The sequence below is a fragment of the Chiloscyllium punctatum genome, chromosome 2 (assembly GCF_047496795.1).
Source record: "Chiloscyllium punctatum isolate Juve2018m chromosome 2, sChiPun1.3, whole genome shotgun sequence".
NCBI lineage: Eukaryota > Metazoa > Chordata > Chondrichthyes > Orectolobiformes > Hemiscylliidae > Chiloscyllium > Chiloscyllium punctatum.
Genome location: NC_092740.1, coordinates 140,543,611 through 140,561,315, shown reverse-complemented (window position 1 = coordinate 140,561,315; position 17,705 = coordinate 140,543,611). Strand labels below are relative to the sequence as shown.

Below are 17,705 nucleotides of genomic sequence, written 5' to 3'. Positions count from 1 at the left end.
ATATCGTCTTTCTCTACAATGGAAATAGATGCAAAGTACTTACTTGAAACCTCAGCTATATCTCCTGGCTCCACACATATATTGCCACTTGGGACCCTAATGGGCCTTACACTTTCCCTGAATATTCTCTAGCCCTTAATGTACCTTTAAAACATGTTTGGAAATCTTTGCTGTTACCCATCAATGTTTTTTATGTCTCCTCTTTGCTCTCCTACATTCTTTTTTAAGCAAACCACTGCATTTTCTATTTTCTTAAAGGGCATCTGCTGATTTGAGTGTTCATTGTCTAGCACGTCTTCTTCTTTATCCTTATCCGCCCCCACCTTTACGAGAAAATATTAGCCCTGCACTCTCACTATTACTGCTGTGAATGTCTCCCACTGCTTTAATGTGAATTGTCCTGCAGGTAGCTGCTCCTACCTTGTCTTCTACACCCTCCCCCACTTCTCCAACCCCCATAGCCCCCCACACAAGGCTCTATACCCTGGAATACTGAGCTGCTGATCCAGTCCCTCTTTCAGCCAATGTCTTTGTGATCACAATGATACAAGCCCTTCAACTAACCTGCTTCACTCTCAAGTCTCCTTACATTCAAACAGTTCAGTTTACAAATAAGTGGTCACCCATTTAAGACAGGGATGGAGTAAAAATATTTCATAAAACTGTGGATGCTGGAAATCAGAAAGAAAAACAGAAATTGCTGGAAAATCTCAGCAGGATTGGCAGCATCTATGAAGAGAAATCAGCACTAATGTTTTGAGTCCAGTGACCCTTCTTCCGAATATTCACTGGACTCGAGCCATTAACTCTGATTTCTCTCCACAGATGCTGCTAGTCCTGCTGAGATTTTTCCAACATCCGCAGTTCTTTCTGTTTTTATGGAGCACATGGCTCACTTCTGCTCCCATTTCTTACGACCTTACATCCCGAGACTCAGCTGGCAAATCCAGTGCCCAAGATGGTCTATGTGATTTTCTGCAAAGTACATGTGAGTTTACAAGCTTGGGTTTCTGTTTTGATTTTGCCGGATTTCAGAGGTTTGTAAACATTGAGAGACACCTACTATGTTCATTAGAGTCAAGAGGTAGTTCTGGACGTGTTCTTTCCCGTGGAACCGAACCACGGAGTCATCCACCCCCAAAAGCACCTCGATGTTGTAGTTGGCATCGTTCACATGTCTCCGCCTCCTCAACGTTTCAGCCAGCTCCTTGTCAAGGTTGTCATACATGTTGTCCAGATCACCAGCCACACCGAGCTCTGAACCTGGAAACAAACAAACAAGAGCTTATCCTTACAGCTTCTACCAATACAATCAAATGTTCTGATAGACACATATTGCATCTCCACGCAGTAAGTCTCCATGAGTGGTCAAGTGTTCACATGGCTCCAAACTAGTGCAGGGGAGGAGGGGAGGGGGCGCAGGGGACTTGAAGAAAGTTGCTTAAAAATGAAAGTACATCAATGCAGGAGTGTTGCATTCAGCCTTTTAATTTGATCTTGACTCAACTGCATTTGTGAGAAGGTGAGGGCTGCAGGAATATTCCTGATGACGAGCTTATGGTTGAAATGTCAACTCTCCTGCTTCTCGGATGCTGCCTGACCGGCTGTGCTTTTCCAGCACCACACTCATTGAATCAAAAATCCATTTACACACCCTTGCTCTATATCCCTTTATACTCTTGGCTAATAAAGATCTATGAGCAGAATCTTACACCCCCCCCCACCGCCCCCCCCCACCCCCCCCACCCCAGCAGACTTGCAGGTGGGTGAGGGAACGTGGTGGGAGGGAGAGCTCTGGACAATTCTCCAGATAGCTTTCCCAAAGCCCTCTGGTGCCTCCCTGTTTGTCAAGTTATAGTGACAGGGCAGGACCTTGACTGGCCCATCCACCCCATGCTCTCCAATTATGCCAGTTAATGACCGTTTCATAATGACCATGCAGGGACGACAGAGCTGTCGGTAAACAGATTCTTCTTGAGGAGCCATGTCCAACCTCAGGTAACAATCGTGCCTTGTTCCTTTGAAATCACAGAATCAGACTGTCCACACTATGGAAGCAGGCCCATGGTACATGTACTGGCTAAAATGTTTGGTTTTACCTTTGAATCCTTTGCAACTTCATTTTCCCTCAAGTTCCACTTTTTCACCTCACAGTATTCTGTCCTTTTTTGATTTACTTTCTTATATATCTGGCCCAGTCTGTCAAGTTCTAACATTGTTCTTCAGTTTACATTTTATTTCAGCATGACAGCTGTGTTTTACTTCAATTGTTAATAATTGTTAACAAAGTACATATGTTGGAAGTTGATGGCGGATTTAGTTTAACACAGACATGTGTAACACGCTACAAGTCAGAAGAACAAATAGATAACATGTACACGGATATGTTCAAAGCAAAGGCAAATGTTAAAGGAGACTGTAAGTCTTTGGGGATTTTATCTGAACAGATAAACCAATGTACTGGATTGCAGCAACAGAAACAGCCATAGGATACTGAACCACATTGTCAAAGTAGTAGAAATAAAGGCAAACATTATAGTGTTTTAGTGATACCACAGGCTGTTAAGTGACAAAAGACATTTAAATGCTGGAGACAGTGAGAGTGAAACCACAAAGCTGATGCCCAAGTTTAGGAACAGAATAATGACGAATGCCAAACTAGACTTCTAAATCTGAAAGCAAAATGCGTACATATAAACAGAAAGTTAACTTGGAATATTAGTAAAATGAGAGTGTGGGAGTAGAAGTACACATTTTCAAGCTGGTGAAACATTTGCTACCTGGGCACTCATCTTTATGTAAAGACTGAAACCATATCTACGAACAAGAAGGAGAAAGTGAGGACTGCAAATGCTGGAGCTCAGAGGCGAAGTGTGTGGTGCTGGAAAAGCACAGCAGGTCAGGCAGCATCCGAGGAGCTGGAGAATCGACGTTTCAGGCATAAGCCCTTCATCAGGACTCAGACTAGACCTGCTGAAGGGCTTATGCCCAAAATGTTGATTCTCCTGCTCCTTGGATGCTGCCTGACCTGCTGTGCTTTTCCAGCACCACACTCTCGCCTCTACTAACAAGAAGGTTGGTAACCATTGGTCGCACATATTAAGCCATTGGAAATGAATCACAGGTGACATGAGGAGAATTTTTTTTTATATGAGTTGTCGTGACTTGGGCAAAACTATGGGCAGGTCTGCCATAACACATGTCTTGTTAACATGAATTAGCTGTAACACGATTGGGTGAATAATGATCGCTTTTTCTAAAATGTGAACTTTTAAAATGTGTGTTGGCAAATGGCCCTTGGGAGGAAGTTAACCCCAAATAGAAAGAGTTAAGAACAAGTCATGTAACCAGGAATAAACATGCGACTGTGGAATCCCTAGATGTTAGGAAGTATATGAAGCAGGATAAGGCACCCATAAAGAGGTTCAGACACTGAGATTTCAATTCTGCAGGAAGTCAAGAGGATTGTAGGAAGTGCAGGGGTGAAATTACAAAAGCAAATAGGAATTCATAGTGAAGAATGAAGTAATATTAGTAACTAAAGGAAATCCCAAAGCTGATTTACAAACACACGAAAAGCAAGTGGATGCTGAAAGAGAGAGTGGGGTCCACTAATCTACTGTCAGAAACTACCCCTAAAAATTGATGGCCAATAGTTTGGTTTAGGAACAAAAGTGACCTCTTCAAATCTATCAATCAAAGTATTGTATTTGGAGGAATATACTAAACATTGCCTAAAGCAGGCACCTGGCCAACTGTATATACAATATCCAAAAATACTTGAATTTGTAAACAGTATAGCAGGAGTTAGGCACAGTGTACGTGATTATCTCACAGGCGTAGGTTCAGTTTACAGCACTGGACAACAACAGTGAATACAACTAACTTCAACTGGTTTGAATCTGCAAACAAGATTGTTAAAAGCTGCGTTTGGGAATAGAAATGCCAAACGTAAAAATAGAAAACAATAATTAATTATTAAAATCTTAAATGCCAATGTTAATTCAGTCATGGAGCTGGGCAATAACTCAAACAAACTTTCATGCATTTATCAAATACATTTTGAAATTTTAGCATTTTAGGACAGGAAACTAATGGCTTTACAGTTGTTATTACATCCCATGAATACAATAAAATACATACGTCAGTAGTCAAGCTGACAGTTCGTAACAGCAGAATTTTATCTTCTTGCTTTCACAAGTTTGGTGGGGTTAATAAGAAGATGAGCACTGAGATTGGAGCCTGCCACTGGCTACTTCTTTATGTCAAGGAATAAGATTTGCATTATCGTTCTTTGATTCACACTTATTCTCCTGCATCACTCAATGATGTACACTGCCTGATTTTCATATACACTCACTCTGACTTACACGTTCACACTCTTTTACAAAAGCTCACACTCTTTTCCTCTCTTCAATTCTCTTATTCAGTCACTCAGTCTTGTTCAGCAACATAACGTCCCACATTCACTCCATTATTCTCATATACACTCATTTACACTATTCAGTCATGTACACCATTTACCCATGTGTACCATTCACTCATAGACACTCACACACACCATTCCCTCACACACACCATTCCCTCACACACACCATTCCCTCACATACACTATTCGCTCATATACACTATTCACTCATATACACCAATATAAACATTCAATCAGTCTTGTTCAGCATCATAACCTCTCACATTCACTCATATACACTCACCCTCTAACAGTTCCGCTCTCTCAATTCCTCACTCATTCTTTTACCCAGTCATTTCTTAAATCACACTTTTACTCTCCCTCTTGTTCAATAATCTCATTCATTCCTCCCCCTCACTCAGTGAAACAATGTTTTTATTTTCGTAATCACATTTGTTTTTTGGCGTGAGTTCATGTCGCACCATGGCAGCTAATGAATTTGAATTCAGTTTATAAGTCTGGAATGTAAAACGAGTCTCGATGATGGTGACGATGTCAACCAACATTGATTATTGCTGAAATCCAATGTGGCTCAATAATGTCTTTTAGGGAGGGACACATGTCATCCTTACCTGGTACAGCCCACATTTGACTCCAGACCCATATCAATGTGCTGGACTCTTAATTGCCTTCTAAAATGGCCCAGGAAACCATTCACTTCAAGTGCAATTAGGGATGGGCAAGAAATTATGACCATGCCAGAAGTCTCCACCATCCAAAGAATGAATCAAAAAATAATTGTACGATTGTTTAAAAAGGTCTGCAAAGGATAATACTCAGAAGTGCATGAGCCACACTCAAGTCATACAGACTTGTGAGCAGGATAACTTCGGATCTCAAAGGAGCGAGATCTAACATCTGACAATCCTAGTCCCCGCAACAATGTCTATCATAAAATGTAAGCTGTAACTCGTTGCGAACATGCAATCAACTGTACTTCATTAACAACGGTAGGATTCATAGAGTGAAGTCACAAACAGGCGGGAATCCCCCATTTTAGCCACAAAAGGGAAAATTACTCTATTTAGCTGAAAGAAGATGTGAATTCTCTACCTTAGCCAGAAAATTTGGGAAGGTCCACCAGCACATAAGCAAAGAGCAAGGAACTGTTAATACTATGAAATAAAGCACTTTTCAGAAAACCAACAGAAAACATGCAACAGAAATAATAAGACTTATGTTGGAGATGGGCCAAATAGAGGAAAAAATTGGACTCTTGAAGGAAGCAATTTCTGAGATACAGAATAACTTCCAAACTAAGATGCTAAATCAGAAGCTGAACAAGTAAATACAATTGTACATTCAATTGGGAATATAGCTAACCATGTTATGGCTAACCAAGGGGTAAACAAAGCCACATTTGGTTCTAAGGTTAAATACCTTATGAAAGGTTTTCAATACTCTTTCAAAATTAAGAATTTTGATCAAGAATTTTATTAGTTCTGAGGTTAAATACTTTGTGAAACGTTTTTAATACTTCAATACTCAAGATTTAATAGAACAGTTCTGTATCCAGTGGAATCCACACATTATTTCATGAATGATCTCTGCAGATTAGGTGAGAAATGCAACTATGGTGGCTTCAAGTCAGGAATCGCAAGAGATGGAATTGTCACAGGAACAGCTGATGAGTCTTTATCAGTTTGATTACAGTCTAAAGAAGACATAACATGGAACAAGACTCCAGATGGCAAGTGAACCTGAAGTCCAGAAGCAACATAATTCTACCCTAAGAGGAGAAGGTGATCCTTCACATATGATATCAGCAATATCTATTCAATTCTTAACATACAAAGTCACAAACAGCAAGAAGTCAGTAAAGTGAGGGACAGATGCTAGACAGTAACATTCCTAGTCAGCACAATAAATCAAAGAAACTTCACAAGCAAACAATACTTAGCCAATAAAAGTATATGTTTCATCTTTTACACAATCTGTCACTTCCAGAAAACACGAAGAATGCAATTTCAGAAGGGGAAGAAATCAAATAGCTACCCATGCAAAGAGTTCATAAGGTAAATATTTCTACAAAAATAAAAATTCTACTGTCTTCCAAGAGAAAACAGGTGACCTGCACATTACATTTTGGCCAGACAATATTTATGTCAATGGTCTCCTCACAAATTTCAAGTTAGAGACTTGGGTGAGTATTATCACATTATCAGATAAAGTCAAAAATCACATGAAACCAGGTTATAATCCAACCTGGTGTTGTGTGATTTTTGACTTTGTCCAACATTGGCACCTCCACATCATGGTTACTATCAGGAAGCAAGCAGTGGCTAAGAAAACACTGTTTACAACTGACAATGGTGCAAGTTTATGGTCAATGAGATCCAGCACTTAAGATTAAAGGTACACTGTAAGTAACTCTTGAATTTAAGAGGTGCCAATTGTATGCATACTTCCTATATGTACTGCACGAGACTCATGGCAGAATCAACAAAACACAGAATTCATTGAAATTAGATAGGCTATCTGAAGAAATTTGTTCCAAACTGTCAACAGGATGAGAACCTGACACTGTACTGGATTGGTTCAAACATTTTCACCTACTACTGACAATGAAGAATGCTCAGACTGCAAGAGCCAGCTAGGTTTGTAAGGAACAAAAAAGATAGCCCATGTGCAGCACACCGTACTTGTGCCAACTGGAAAATCTAATCTTTATACAATTTGGGAGCAGGTTAGCTCAGTTGGCTAAGCTGCTGATTTACAATGCAGAGACATTGCTGAAATAATCGATTCAATTCCTAGGGTTACCATGAAGGCCTGGTCTTCTCAACCTCACTTAAGGCATAGTGACCCTCAGGTAAAATGACTACCAGTTATCTCTCTCATGAGAGTAAACATATTGAAACTGTGGTGACATTACCTTTTACAACCTGGTGAACAAATCGCTTTGACAGATCCAAATCTGGTATTAGATGCTGAGGTGACTCAGAAGAGGCAACTTCAAACAAAATATATGACCAGCTAATCTTCCCAGGAAGAATCCTCAGAAATGAGGCAGAGGTCACGGCAATCCTCAAATCGCAGAACTGAGGAAGTAAACATGTTGGTTTCACTAATAATGCAATCATTAAGAGAGAATCCAAATCAATCCACATGCTTACATGCCTCACCATAAATCTGGAGACAGATCGAGAATAAAAATCTGCTAAAAGGACTGAAGATGTGATGAATATAATTCTATTGAAGCCACCACTGAGAAGGAACAACTCACGTCTAACGATTGCAGAAACTGCAAGGAAGAACTTGCCTGTTATGGAGATTAAGGATACTGCAAGGGAGGAAAAACCAGTCTGTCTGCAGGGAAGACACTGTTTATGAAGGAAATTCTGGAGATTAAAGATCCTAAGTTTAAAGTGATCTACAAACTTCAGTCCATGTGAAAGAGAATTAAAGTTAACTACCCTTCACTCAGCAAATCACCACTCTTCCACGTTCAAAGAAAAGACAGTCCATGAGAATAATGAAATCGCCAAATCACTTGAATTTATTAATGCTAGAGACTTGGGGGAAATAGAGTAGTGGAGAACGTAAACATATACACACAATGAGAAAAATTGCTTGTTAGGGGCTATGTATGAGTCTGAAAGCATTAATAATGAAGAGCATTATCTGCAGCATCCACTATGTTGACATCACGTGGACTTGTGGCAGAACACTTAAAATGTTGAAGGAGGAGCCCTCACATCTCATCCTCTATCAAGTCTCTATAACAATGTCTATCAGGTCTATATAACCTGTAACTAGTTGCTAATACACATTCAAGCATATATTATTAATTGCAAGTGACTCTCCTATTTAGACGTGAAAGTAGTTTTCCTCTACATATTAAACTGTCAAGACTAAAAGTTTCCGACACTTAAAAGAGGCAGCAACTTTCATCATGAGCAGCAGCTGAAACAGATTTTGTTGGTTCTCTCTCTGACTCTTACATTCACTCACTTTGCTCCCATGGTTTGTCATGCTGTTGAAAACAACTGACTGCACCAGTTCATCAAAAAAAAATCTCTTCTTTGAAAATTTGAAAATACTGGTTGTACCTGTTCCTTCCACTGATTAACAAACACTGCTTCGTGGAAGGAAATGGGACACCATCTGTTCAGTGGTTTCAGGCAACACTTTTGTTGTGGCAGCTGTTGTCATTCTAGATTGAGTTTCAAAAGCTGTTAAGGTTTTCAGTTCAATATCTGGTCTATTGCTCTGAAAAGGATCGAAACTTTTAAGAGGCTGTAATAACAGAATATGCTTTTGATGTGATTTCTTGTTTGTTTACCAAGTTAACAGGCACATGAAGAATTATTTTTGCACAGTATTTGTACATAAACTGTGTACAACTACTTGTATTCTTTGTTCCTTCTAGCATCAATTATAGTATGTTTTAATTTATTAAATATTCATTCTTCAGCCTCTTTTAAATAGTTGCATTTCTCAGAACCTTGATTAATTTTGATATTCTCAAGTTCCATTTTCTGCTCACTGTTAAGGTTTTCAAAGGTATTCCGCAGCTTTAGCGAATGTTTGGTGGGCTGTTTGAGTTTTAAAAACATTTATTTCAATTGTATTAAGTTAATTTTGATGGCCTTTTCTTAATGTTATAAGCTTATCTCTCATACGTAATGATTTCTTCCAATTTGGTATGAATTTGTGTCAATGCCCTGAGATGTCTGATGCCTAATAAAGATTCCTTTCCAACTCCATAATCTGAGACTTGTCAGACACAGTGATCACTTTACTACCTTCACAAAACATTAAAGTATTCTTGGTTTTTATTTATAACTCAGTTTGAAATCTTACAATAGTTCATATCCTATTCTCTCTGTTCATTTGTCATCACTTTACTGATTGTGTCTGTTCATTTCACTTAGCCCGTTACATTTGCTGTTCCTCTACCTGAATTCCATTTCCTGCTGCTTTGTCAAGGTCCATCTGGATAGTAGTAAAAGGATCGGTCTGAGTCAACATGGATTTATGAAGGGGAAATCATGCTTGACTAATCTTCTGGAATTTTTTGAGGAAGAAAATGGACAAGGGAGATCCAGTAGATGTAGTGTACCTGGACTTTCAGAAAGCTTTTGATAAAGACCCACATAGGAGGTTAGTGAGCAAAATTAGGGCACATGGTATTGGGGGCAAAGTACTAACTTGGATTGAAAATTGGCTGGCTGACAGGAAACAAAGAGTAGTGATAAAAGGCTCCATTTCAGAATGGCAGGCAGTGACCAGTGGGGTACCGCAGGGATCAGTGCTGGGACCGCAGCTTTTTTACAATATATATTAATGATATAGAAGATGGTATTAGTAATAACATCAGCAAATTTGCTGATGATACTAAGCTGGGTGGCAGGGTGAAATGTGAGGAGATAGCTAGGAGATTACAGGGTGACCTGGACAGGTTAGGTGAGTGGTCAGATGCATGGCAGATGCAGTTTAATGTGGATAAATGTATAGCTATCCACTTTGTTGGCAAGAACTGGAAGGCAGATTACTACCTAAATGGAGCTGAAAATGTGTTGCTGGAAAAGCACAGCAGGTCAGGCAGCATCCAAGGAGCAGGAGAATCGACATTTCGGGCATGAGCCCTTCTTCAGGAAGGGCTCCTGAAGAAGGGCTCATGCCTGAAACATGAATTCTCCTGGTCCTGGGATGCTGCCTGACCTGCTGCGCTCTACAGCAACACATGTTTAGCTCTGATCTCCAGCATCTGCAGTCCTCACTTTTTTCTCACTACCTAAATGGAATCAATTTAGGTAAAGGGGCAGTACAAAGAGATCTGGGTGTTCTCATACACCAGTCAATGAAGGTAAGCATGCAGGTACAGCAGGTAGTGAAGAAGGCTAATAGCATGCTGGCCTTCATAACAAGAGGGATTGAGTATAGAAGCAAAGAGGTTCTTCTGCAGCTGTACAGGGCCCTGGTGAGACCACACTTGGGGTATTGTGTGCAGTTCTGGTCTCCAAATTTGAGGAAACACATTCTGGCTATTGAGGGAGTGCAGCATAGGTTCACAAGGTCAATTCCTGAAATGGCGGGATTATCTTACGCTGAAAGACTGAAGCGACTGGGCTTGTATACCCTTGAGTTTAGAAGACTGAGAGGGGATCTGATTGAGACAAACAAGATTATTAAAGGATTGGACACTCTGGAGGCAGGAAACATGTTTCCGCTGATGGGTGAGTGTCGATCCAGAGGACACAGCTTAAAAATACGGGGTAGACCATTTAGGGCAGAGATGAGGAGAAACTTCTTCACCCAGAGAGTGGTGGCTGTGTGGAATGCTCTGCCCAGGAAGGCAGTGGAGGCCCAGTCTCTGGATTCATTTAAGAAAGAGTTGGATAGAGCTCTCAAGGATAGTGGAATCAAGGGTTATGGAGATAAGGCAGGTACAGGATACTGATTAAGGATGATCAGCCATGATCATATTGAATAGTGGTGCAGGCTCGAAGGGCAGAATGGCCTACTCCTGCACCTATTGTCTATTGTCTAGCTATTGTCTATTGTCTATTGTTCCTTCCATTTCTACCAAGTGTTGTTTTGTAGGTGACACTAATTGAGACTCATATTTGGCAGTTCATCAACACTTTGTCTTCAACACCTTGAGGTATAGGAGTTGCCTGACCTGAACTTTACTTGACTTCTGAGCAAGTCTGCGGGGAGTCAGTATTGATTGAATCAATCACACCAGTTCACAGCTTGGTCAAGGCCTGTGCAAAGTCCAGGTGCGAAGGCAGAGGCATGATTTCCCTCATTGCTCTGTGTAATTCCACTAGGCTGTCAATGGGCTTCATTGACGCCAGAGTTGAGAGTGCGTTGCTGAAGGAGCAGAGCAGATCAGGCAGCATCTGAGGCACAGGAAAATCGACGTTTCGGGCATAAGCCCTTCAACAGGAATTCTGTCTCCTTCATTGGACGCCAGCTATTCACAATATGGGCTAATGATTTAGATGAGGGAATTAGCTATAATATCTCAAAATCTGCAGATGACAAAAAGCCAGGTGAAAGCGTGGGCCGTGAGGAGGATGCAGAGATGTTAAAGCGTGATTTGGATAAACTGAACAAGTGGCCAAAGGTACAGCAGATGCAGTATAATGTGGATAAATATGAGGTTATCCATTTTGGAAGCAAACATAGGAAGGCAGATTCTTATTTAAATGAGAAGGAATGATCAACGAGACCTGGTTGTCATCATGCACCAGCAGTTGAATGTAATTGTTTAGGTACGGAAGGCCATAAAGAAGGCAAATTGTATGTTGGTCTTCGTAGCAAGAGGATTCAAGTGGCATTGTGGCTGAGTGGTTAGCACTGCTGCCTCGCAGCACCAGGGACGCGGGTTTGATTCCACCGTCAGGGCAACTGTCTGTGTGGAGTTTGCACATGCTGTCCATATCCGCATGGGTTTCCTCCAGGTGTTCTGCTTTCTTCCCACAGTCCAAAGATGTGCAGGTTAAGTGAATGAGCCATGCTAAATTGCCCATAGTGTCCAGGGATATAGACATGGGAAATGCAGGGTGGGTCTGGATGGGATACTCTTTGGACAGTAGTAAGGGACTCAATGGGCCAAACTGCCTGCAAAGAGTCATTCCTGCTGAAGGGCTTTTGCCTGAAACATCGACTCTCCTGCTCCTCGGATGCTGCCTGACCTGCTGAGCTTTTCCAGCACTACAGTCTCAACTGCTTCAATACTGTAGTGATTCTATGAGTACAGGAACAGCAATGTCTTGCAATTAAACAGGGCATTGGTCAGGCTGGGACATTGGTTCTCTTTAGTGCTATGATGACAATAAAACCAATCTGACCAATGTCATAGTCCTAACAGCCAATCACAGAATGAGCAATGTAAGATAATAAGTGTTTGCCTGACAGTTTTTGAAAGCTCAACAGTCAGAGCTAATGTGAGAATGAAAATAGTGATGTAACTCTGCTTTTGTAGTTAGTTCAGCAGTTCCATGTGATGATTGGACTCATGTGAAATGGAGATTAATTATCTCAACATCTGATGCACATTTCATTAAGGCCCACAAAGGCACACTCAGGGGAAATAAACTGTTTTCCTTTCATTTTCCACAATATAAAGTGGATTTTAAAAATTCCTCTTTTGGGATTAAGAGGTTTATCAACAACCTATGTACGGTGGGCAATGAGGAACATGTGATTGCATAGTCTCTCCCTGTTTATGGAAGTCTCACCTTAATTAGAGTCATAGAGATGTACAGCATGGAAACAGACCCTTTGGTCCAACCCGTCCATACCGACCCAATCTAGTCCCAGCTGCCAGCACCCGGCCCATATCCCGCCAAACCCTTCCTATTCAAATACCCATCCAAATGCCTCTTAAATGTTGCAATTGTACCAGTCTTCACCACTTCCTCTGGCAGCTCATTCCATACCCGTACCACCCTCTGTGTGAAAAATCTGAGCACAGCTAAGAGATGATGAGGTCTGAACGCTGAAATCCCACCTCCATAATACTGTGGGGCTGGGCATTTGGTGAGCAATAATTTCAATGGAACTCAGAAAAGTCCTCTCTTTAGAAGCGATGAAAATTGAATTCCAGAGTATGGGATTGGTGGAAAACCTCTTCCATTTACTCCTGGTGGCTAAACCTGGGAATTCCCTTCATAGTCTCAAATGCTTGGGCTTAATTGGATAGGAAGGCAATGATTGGGAACTCAGCCACCCAGCCTGTTGTCCTCGGAAGTTCCATTGTTTACCAGGAGCACAGGGTTAGGAATCAGTTGGTTCTGACTGGGTAGATGAAAAGCTCAATTTGGATAAGTGTATGCGATTGATCTCCTTTTTTCTACCTAGGGAGTATGCACACTTCTATGAAGAAATCACAACAATGCAGCCTGGCTATAGCCCATTAGAGGACAGTGATTCTATTTGGCATCAGCTTTCAGCAGATATCACTGAGATTACACCAATGCACATTCTGCTGGGCCAAGATTACTATTGCTGCTTGGTGACCTGTGATCCCTTTTCTCTTTCCTTTTGCTACAGGAAAGTACCATTAAAATACCTGCAACTGAGGCAAACATTACACTCCAACCAGTCTACGGTACTGAACAGATGACAGAAAGTGACAAAAGGAACATAGTCACATCCAAATGCAATTTCTATTGGTTAATTTCAGCCAACATTAGGTTAAAATCATTGAGTCATAAAGGTCTATACGACGAAAAAAAGACCATTTTTCCCTATTCAGTCTGTGCCAGTCAAAAATAAGAACCTAATTATTCTAATCCCATTTTCCAGCACTTAGCCCATAACCTTCTGTGCCTTGAAACTGCAAGTACATATTGAAATATTTAAAGGTTTCTGCTCTTACCAGTCACACAGTTCCAGATTCCCACCAACCTCTGAATAATTCTTTTTCCACAAATTTCTTCTAAATCTCCTGCTCCTTACCCTAAATCTATGTCCTCAGTCATTGATCCCTCCACCAACAGGAAACTTCTTCCTATCTGTCCCTCATAGTCTTATACATTTAAATCAAGCAACCCCTCGGTCTCCTCTGCTCCAAGGAAAACATCCCAGAACATCCAGACTCTTTTCGCAACTAAAACTCTCCAGCCCAGGCAACATCTTGGTAAATCTCCTCAGCACTGTCTCCAGTGGAATCACACCCTTCCTATAATGTGGATTCCCGAACTGCATACCATGGACATAGCGAAGTTCTGTGCAATACCAACAATCACCTCACTACTCTTAAATTCTATGCTAATAGAAAACATAAGAACTCGGAGCAAAAGTAGGCAATTCAACCCCTCAAGGCTGCTATGCCATTTCATACAGTCATGGCTGATCACATCTAGGCCTGAACTCCACTTTTCCTCCCTCTCTTCACTACGCATTAACCCATTAACCCAAAATCTGTCTACCTTCTCCTCAAATTTACTCCCCTGAATTCTGGCACCATGAATTCCAAAGAATTCCAATCCTTTGAGGGAAGTAATTTCTCCTTATCTCTTTGAAATCTGCTATCCCTTTCCAAGCTGAGCAGACAAATGCGTGCTGTGTGGCATCAGTTTGAGTTGGAGTGAGTTCCCTTGCTGTAACCACTGATTAACTTCAGGGGAGATCTGAACAAGTTCCTCAGTCATGGAGGAGGCTTCAAGGTGCTCTTGGAGCTGGCGCTTTGCTTGTCCCGTCTGCCTCAAGGTTATCTTCAATTTGGAGGAAACACACTCTCATTCCAAGCTGTTTCACCAGCTTCATCTAACAGGCAGCCAGGAGAACAACTTGCTGTCTTTGTGTGCTCCTTTAGATTACAGCAACTGCCTCAGCGGTGGCAGGTGGACCTAGCGCAGACTCCAAGTGAGCCCAGCACTACTGCATCCACAAGGCTGTCACAGTGCCAACTCGGGCCTGCCGCGACAGAGGAGTGTTTGGGCTTGTGGTGGCATCTTTGTGCAGCGCAGATTCATGAAGTGCAGGCGAAAGTGAGTTTGGGGCCCAGTACGAGACCCAGCAGCAGCCACTGCATCAGCAAGGTGGGCCCTGTGACCAATCTGCTCCTTTAACAAGGTTATGGTGCCCTTTGTGTTTCTTTTCAGTGAGGTCATAAACAACACAGACTCTGAAAAGTCTAAGATGAAGGGTTTTAGGGCCAGTTTGATTATAGCCAACAAATACTGCCTCAAGCAACAGGCTTTCAAGTTTTAAAAAACTTGTACAATGAAAGGGAGTGGCCAGTTCTCCCAGCTCAGCTTCTCTCTGGTCTGATTTGGTTTTTAGCACAGTAGTGTTGTAAAAGCTGCTGGGCCCAAAGAAGCAGGGCCATGCTGACCTCTCTCTGACATCTCTTCTGTAAGATCCTGTATTTGATTTTACCTTTTGTTCCAAGGGACATTTATGGGGATTATACAAGTATTGGGGACAGCATCATTAAATTGGGTTTTCAGATCGGTTAAGTTATTCAGTATTCTGTTCTCTTTTATTTGTGTTTCATTCGGTAATCCTGTAAATAAATTCTGTTTTGCTTAAAACTTTGTGGGCTGACCAGCTGCATCCGTCCTGGAATATCCACTCTGCATCTGCTTAAAACAACTAGCAAGGTTAGGGTCTGGGCTACTTTCTTGAAATGCTTTGAGAGGGTCTGGCTTGGTCCATAACAGCCCGAAGCAGTCTCATGGCAGTGGCGAAGTCGAGTTTGAGCCGGTGTTGTACCTAGCGGCATCGGTGACGGCTGCACTGGTGAGGTCCAGTGAGGACTCAGGGCGACGAGGGCGTTGGTGGAGGTGAGATAGCGCCAAAACATGGTAGCTCTTGTTCCAGCGGCAACGGTGGTGCAGTGAAGGGGAGTCATGGCTGGCTACCAGACCCACGGCTGAGCATCCAACAAGAAGGGCTGGGAAGTTGAATACTATTTCTTCATTTTTCTGCCTTAGTCTTCTGTGTTTTGGTTTACTTTTGTGTTTTAAAATGGCGCTGGAGAATGCTGACACTGTACAACCCTTTTCACTGTATTTTTTAACAAACTGTACGTGACAATAAATAAATAAAATGAAGCCGTGTCCTCTCATCCCAAATATCCCACATGCCTTTTTAACCACATTATTTAACTTAATTACCATTACTTTAAGGGACTGAGGGACATGCACACCATGGTACCATTGATTCTCAGTACATCCTAGGATCTGACTATTCATCATGTATTGTCTTGCCTTGTTTGTCCTGCCCAAGTCTATCACCTCACACTTATTAGATTAGATTAGATTCACTACCGTGTGGAAACAGGCCCTTCGGCTCAACAAGTCCACACCGACCCTATGAAGAGCAACCCCTACATTTACCCCTTACCTAACACTACGGGCAATTTAGCATGGACAATTCACCTGACCTGCACATCTTTGGACTGTGGGAGGAAACCAGAGCAGCCAGAGGAAACCCACGCAGACACAGGGAGGATGTGCACACTCCACACAGACAGTTGCCCGAGGCAGGGACTGAACCTGAATCCCTGGCACTGTGAGGCAACAGTGCTAACCACTGAGCCACCGTGCCACCCCAATCTGGATTGAATTCCATTTGCCAGTGATCAATTTATATATATCCTCCTATAATCCAAGGTGAACTTCCTCACGATACACCAACCTATCAAATTTTGCATCATCTGTGAAATTATTGATCAACCCTCCAACATTCAAGCCCAAATCATTTATATAAACCATATACAGGAAGGCCCCAACACTCAACTCTGCAGAGTCCCATTGGATACAGGCTTCCAGACACAAATACACCCCTCGACCATCAACCTCTGCTTCCTTCCACTCTGAATCCGACTAGCCAAATTTACTTGAATTCCATGTGCTGCTGCCTTTGCTATTTGTCTCCATGCAGGATCTTATCAAAGGTCTTGCTGAAGTCCATTATCAAATACATTGCCCTCGTCTACACACTTGGTCACCTCTTCGAAAAAATTCTGACAAATTGGTCAGACATGATCTCTCTTTAACATAACCATTCTGACTGTTCTTGATTAATCCCTACCACTCCAAGTGTAGATTAATTTTGTCCCTCAGAGTTGCTTTCAATAGTTTCTGCAATACTGAGATTAGACTGACTGGTCTGTAGTTTTCTGGTTTATCCATTGCTACCTTCCACATTGGTACCATAATGGCTGTCCTCCAATCATAGAGTCATACAGTCCTCTGGCACCTCTCCTGCAACCAAAGAGGAATTGCAATCTTTTTCAGTACCCCTATTATTTTGCCTCACTCAATGGCCTGACATATATATTCATCCAGCCCTGAAGATCTATCGACTTTTAAAGCCACCACACCATTCAGAATCTCCTGTCTGTTCTCATTTCTTCAATTACATCACAGTCCTTCTCCCTGATTTCTATGCCTAGCTCAACCCTCTCATTAGCAATCAGTGACACAAAGTATTCCAATAGAAATCTACCTACATCCTCCAACTCCATGCACAAATTACTTCTGTGGTCTTTGGTGGGCCCTAATTGGCAATGCAGCGTAAAGGGCAGGATTTAACAGTGGTACGAGGATTCCACAGCTAGGGTCAAATGTAGGCGAGGATGAGTAATTCAGTAATCAGTGGCATCCTGGGTTACTTCACCAAGCTACTGACCCTATTGAAGATGACTGCATGCACCATACCTCAAAAGCAGATGTTGTAAATGAGCATGAATAAGGTCTGAAAGAGTGAATGCTTCTGCTAACTTGGCTCCTAGAAAGCTTTGAATCACTGTGGTAACGGATTCCTT

General features: G+C 41.8%; 1 protein-coding gene across 4 annotated transcripts in view; it reads right to left on the bottom strand.

The window, feature by feature from the left end:
• LOC140490928 (A disintegrin and metalloproteinase with thrombospondin motifs 3-like) overlaps positions 1-17,705 on the bottom strand; it is a 257,036-nt gene that overhangs the window by 115,547 nt on the left and 123,784 nt on the right. For all 4 annotated transcript variants that reach the window (XR_011963229.1, XR_011963230.1, XM_072589151.1 and 1 more), the window contains one exon: positions 1,064-1,263. Coding sequence is in view for 2 of the 4 variants with exons in the window: in XM_072589151.1 (XP_072445252.1) it covers positions 1,064-1,263 (200 nt within the window). In the remaining 2 variants the exon portion in view is untranslated. The remainder of the gene's footprint in view (positions 1-1,063; positions 1,264-17,705) is intronic.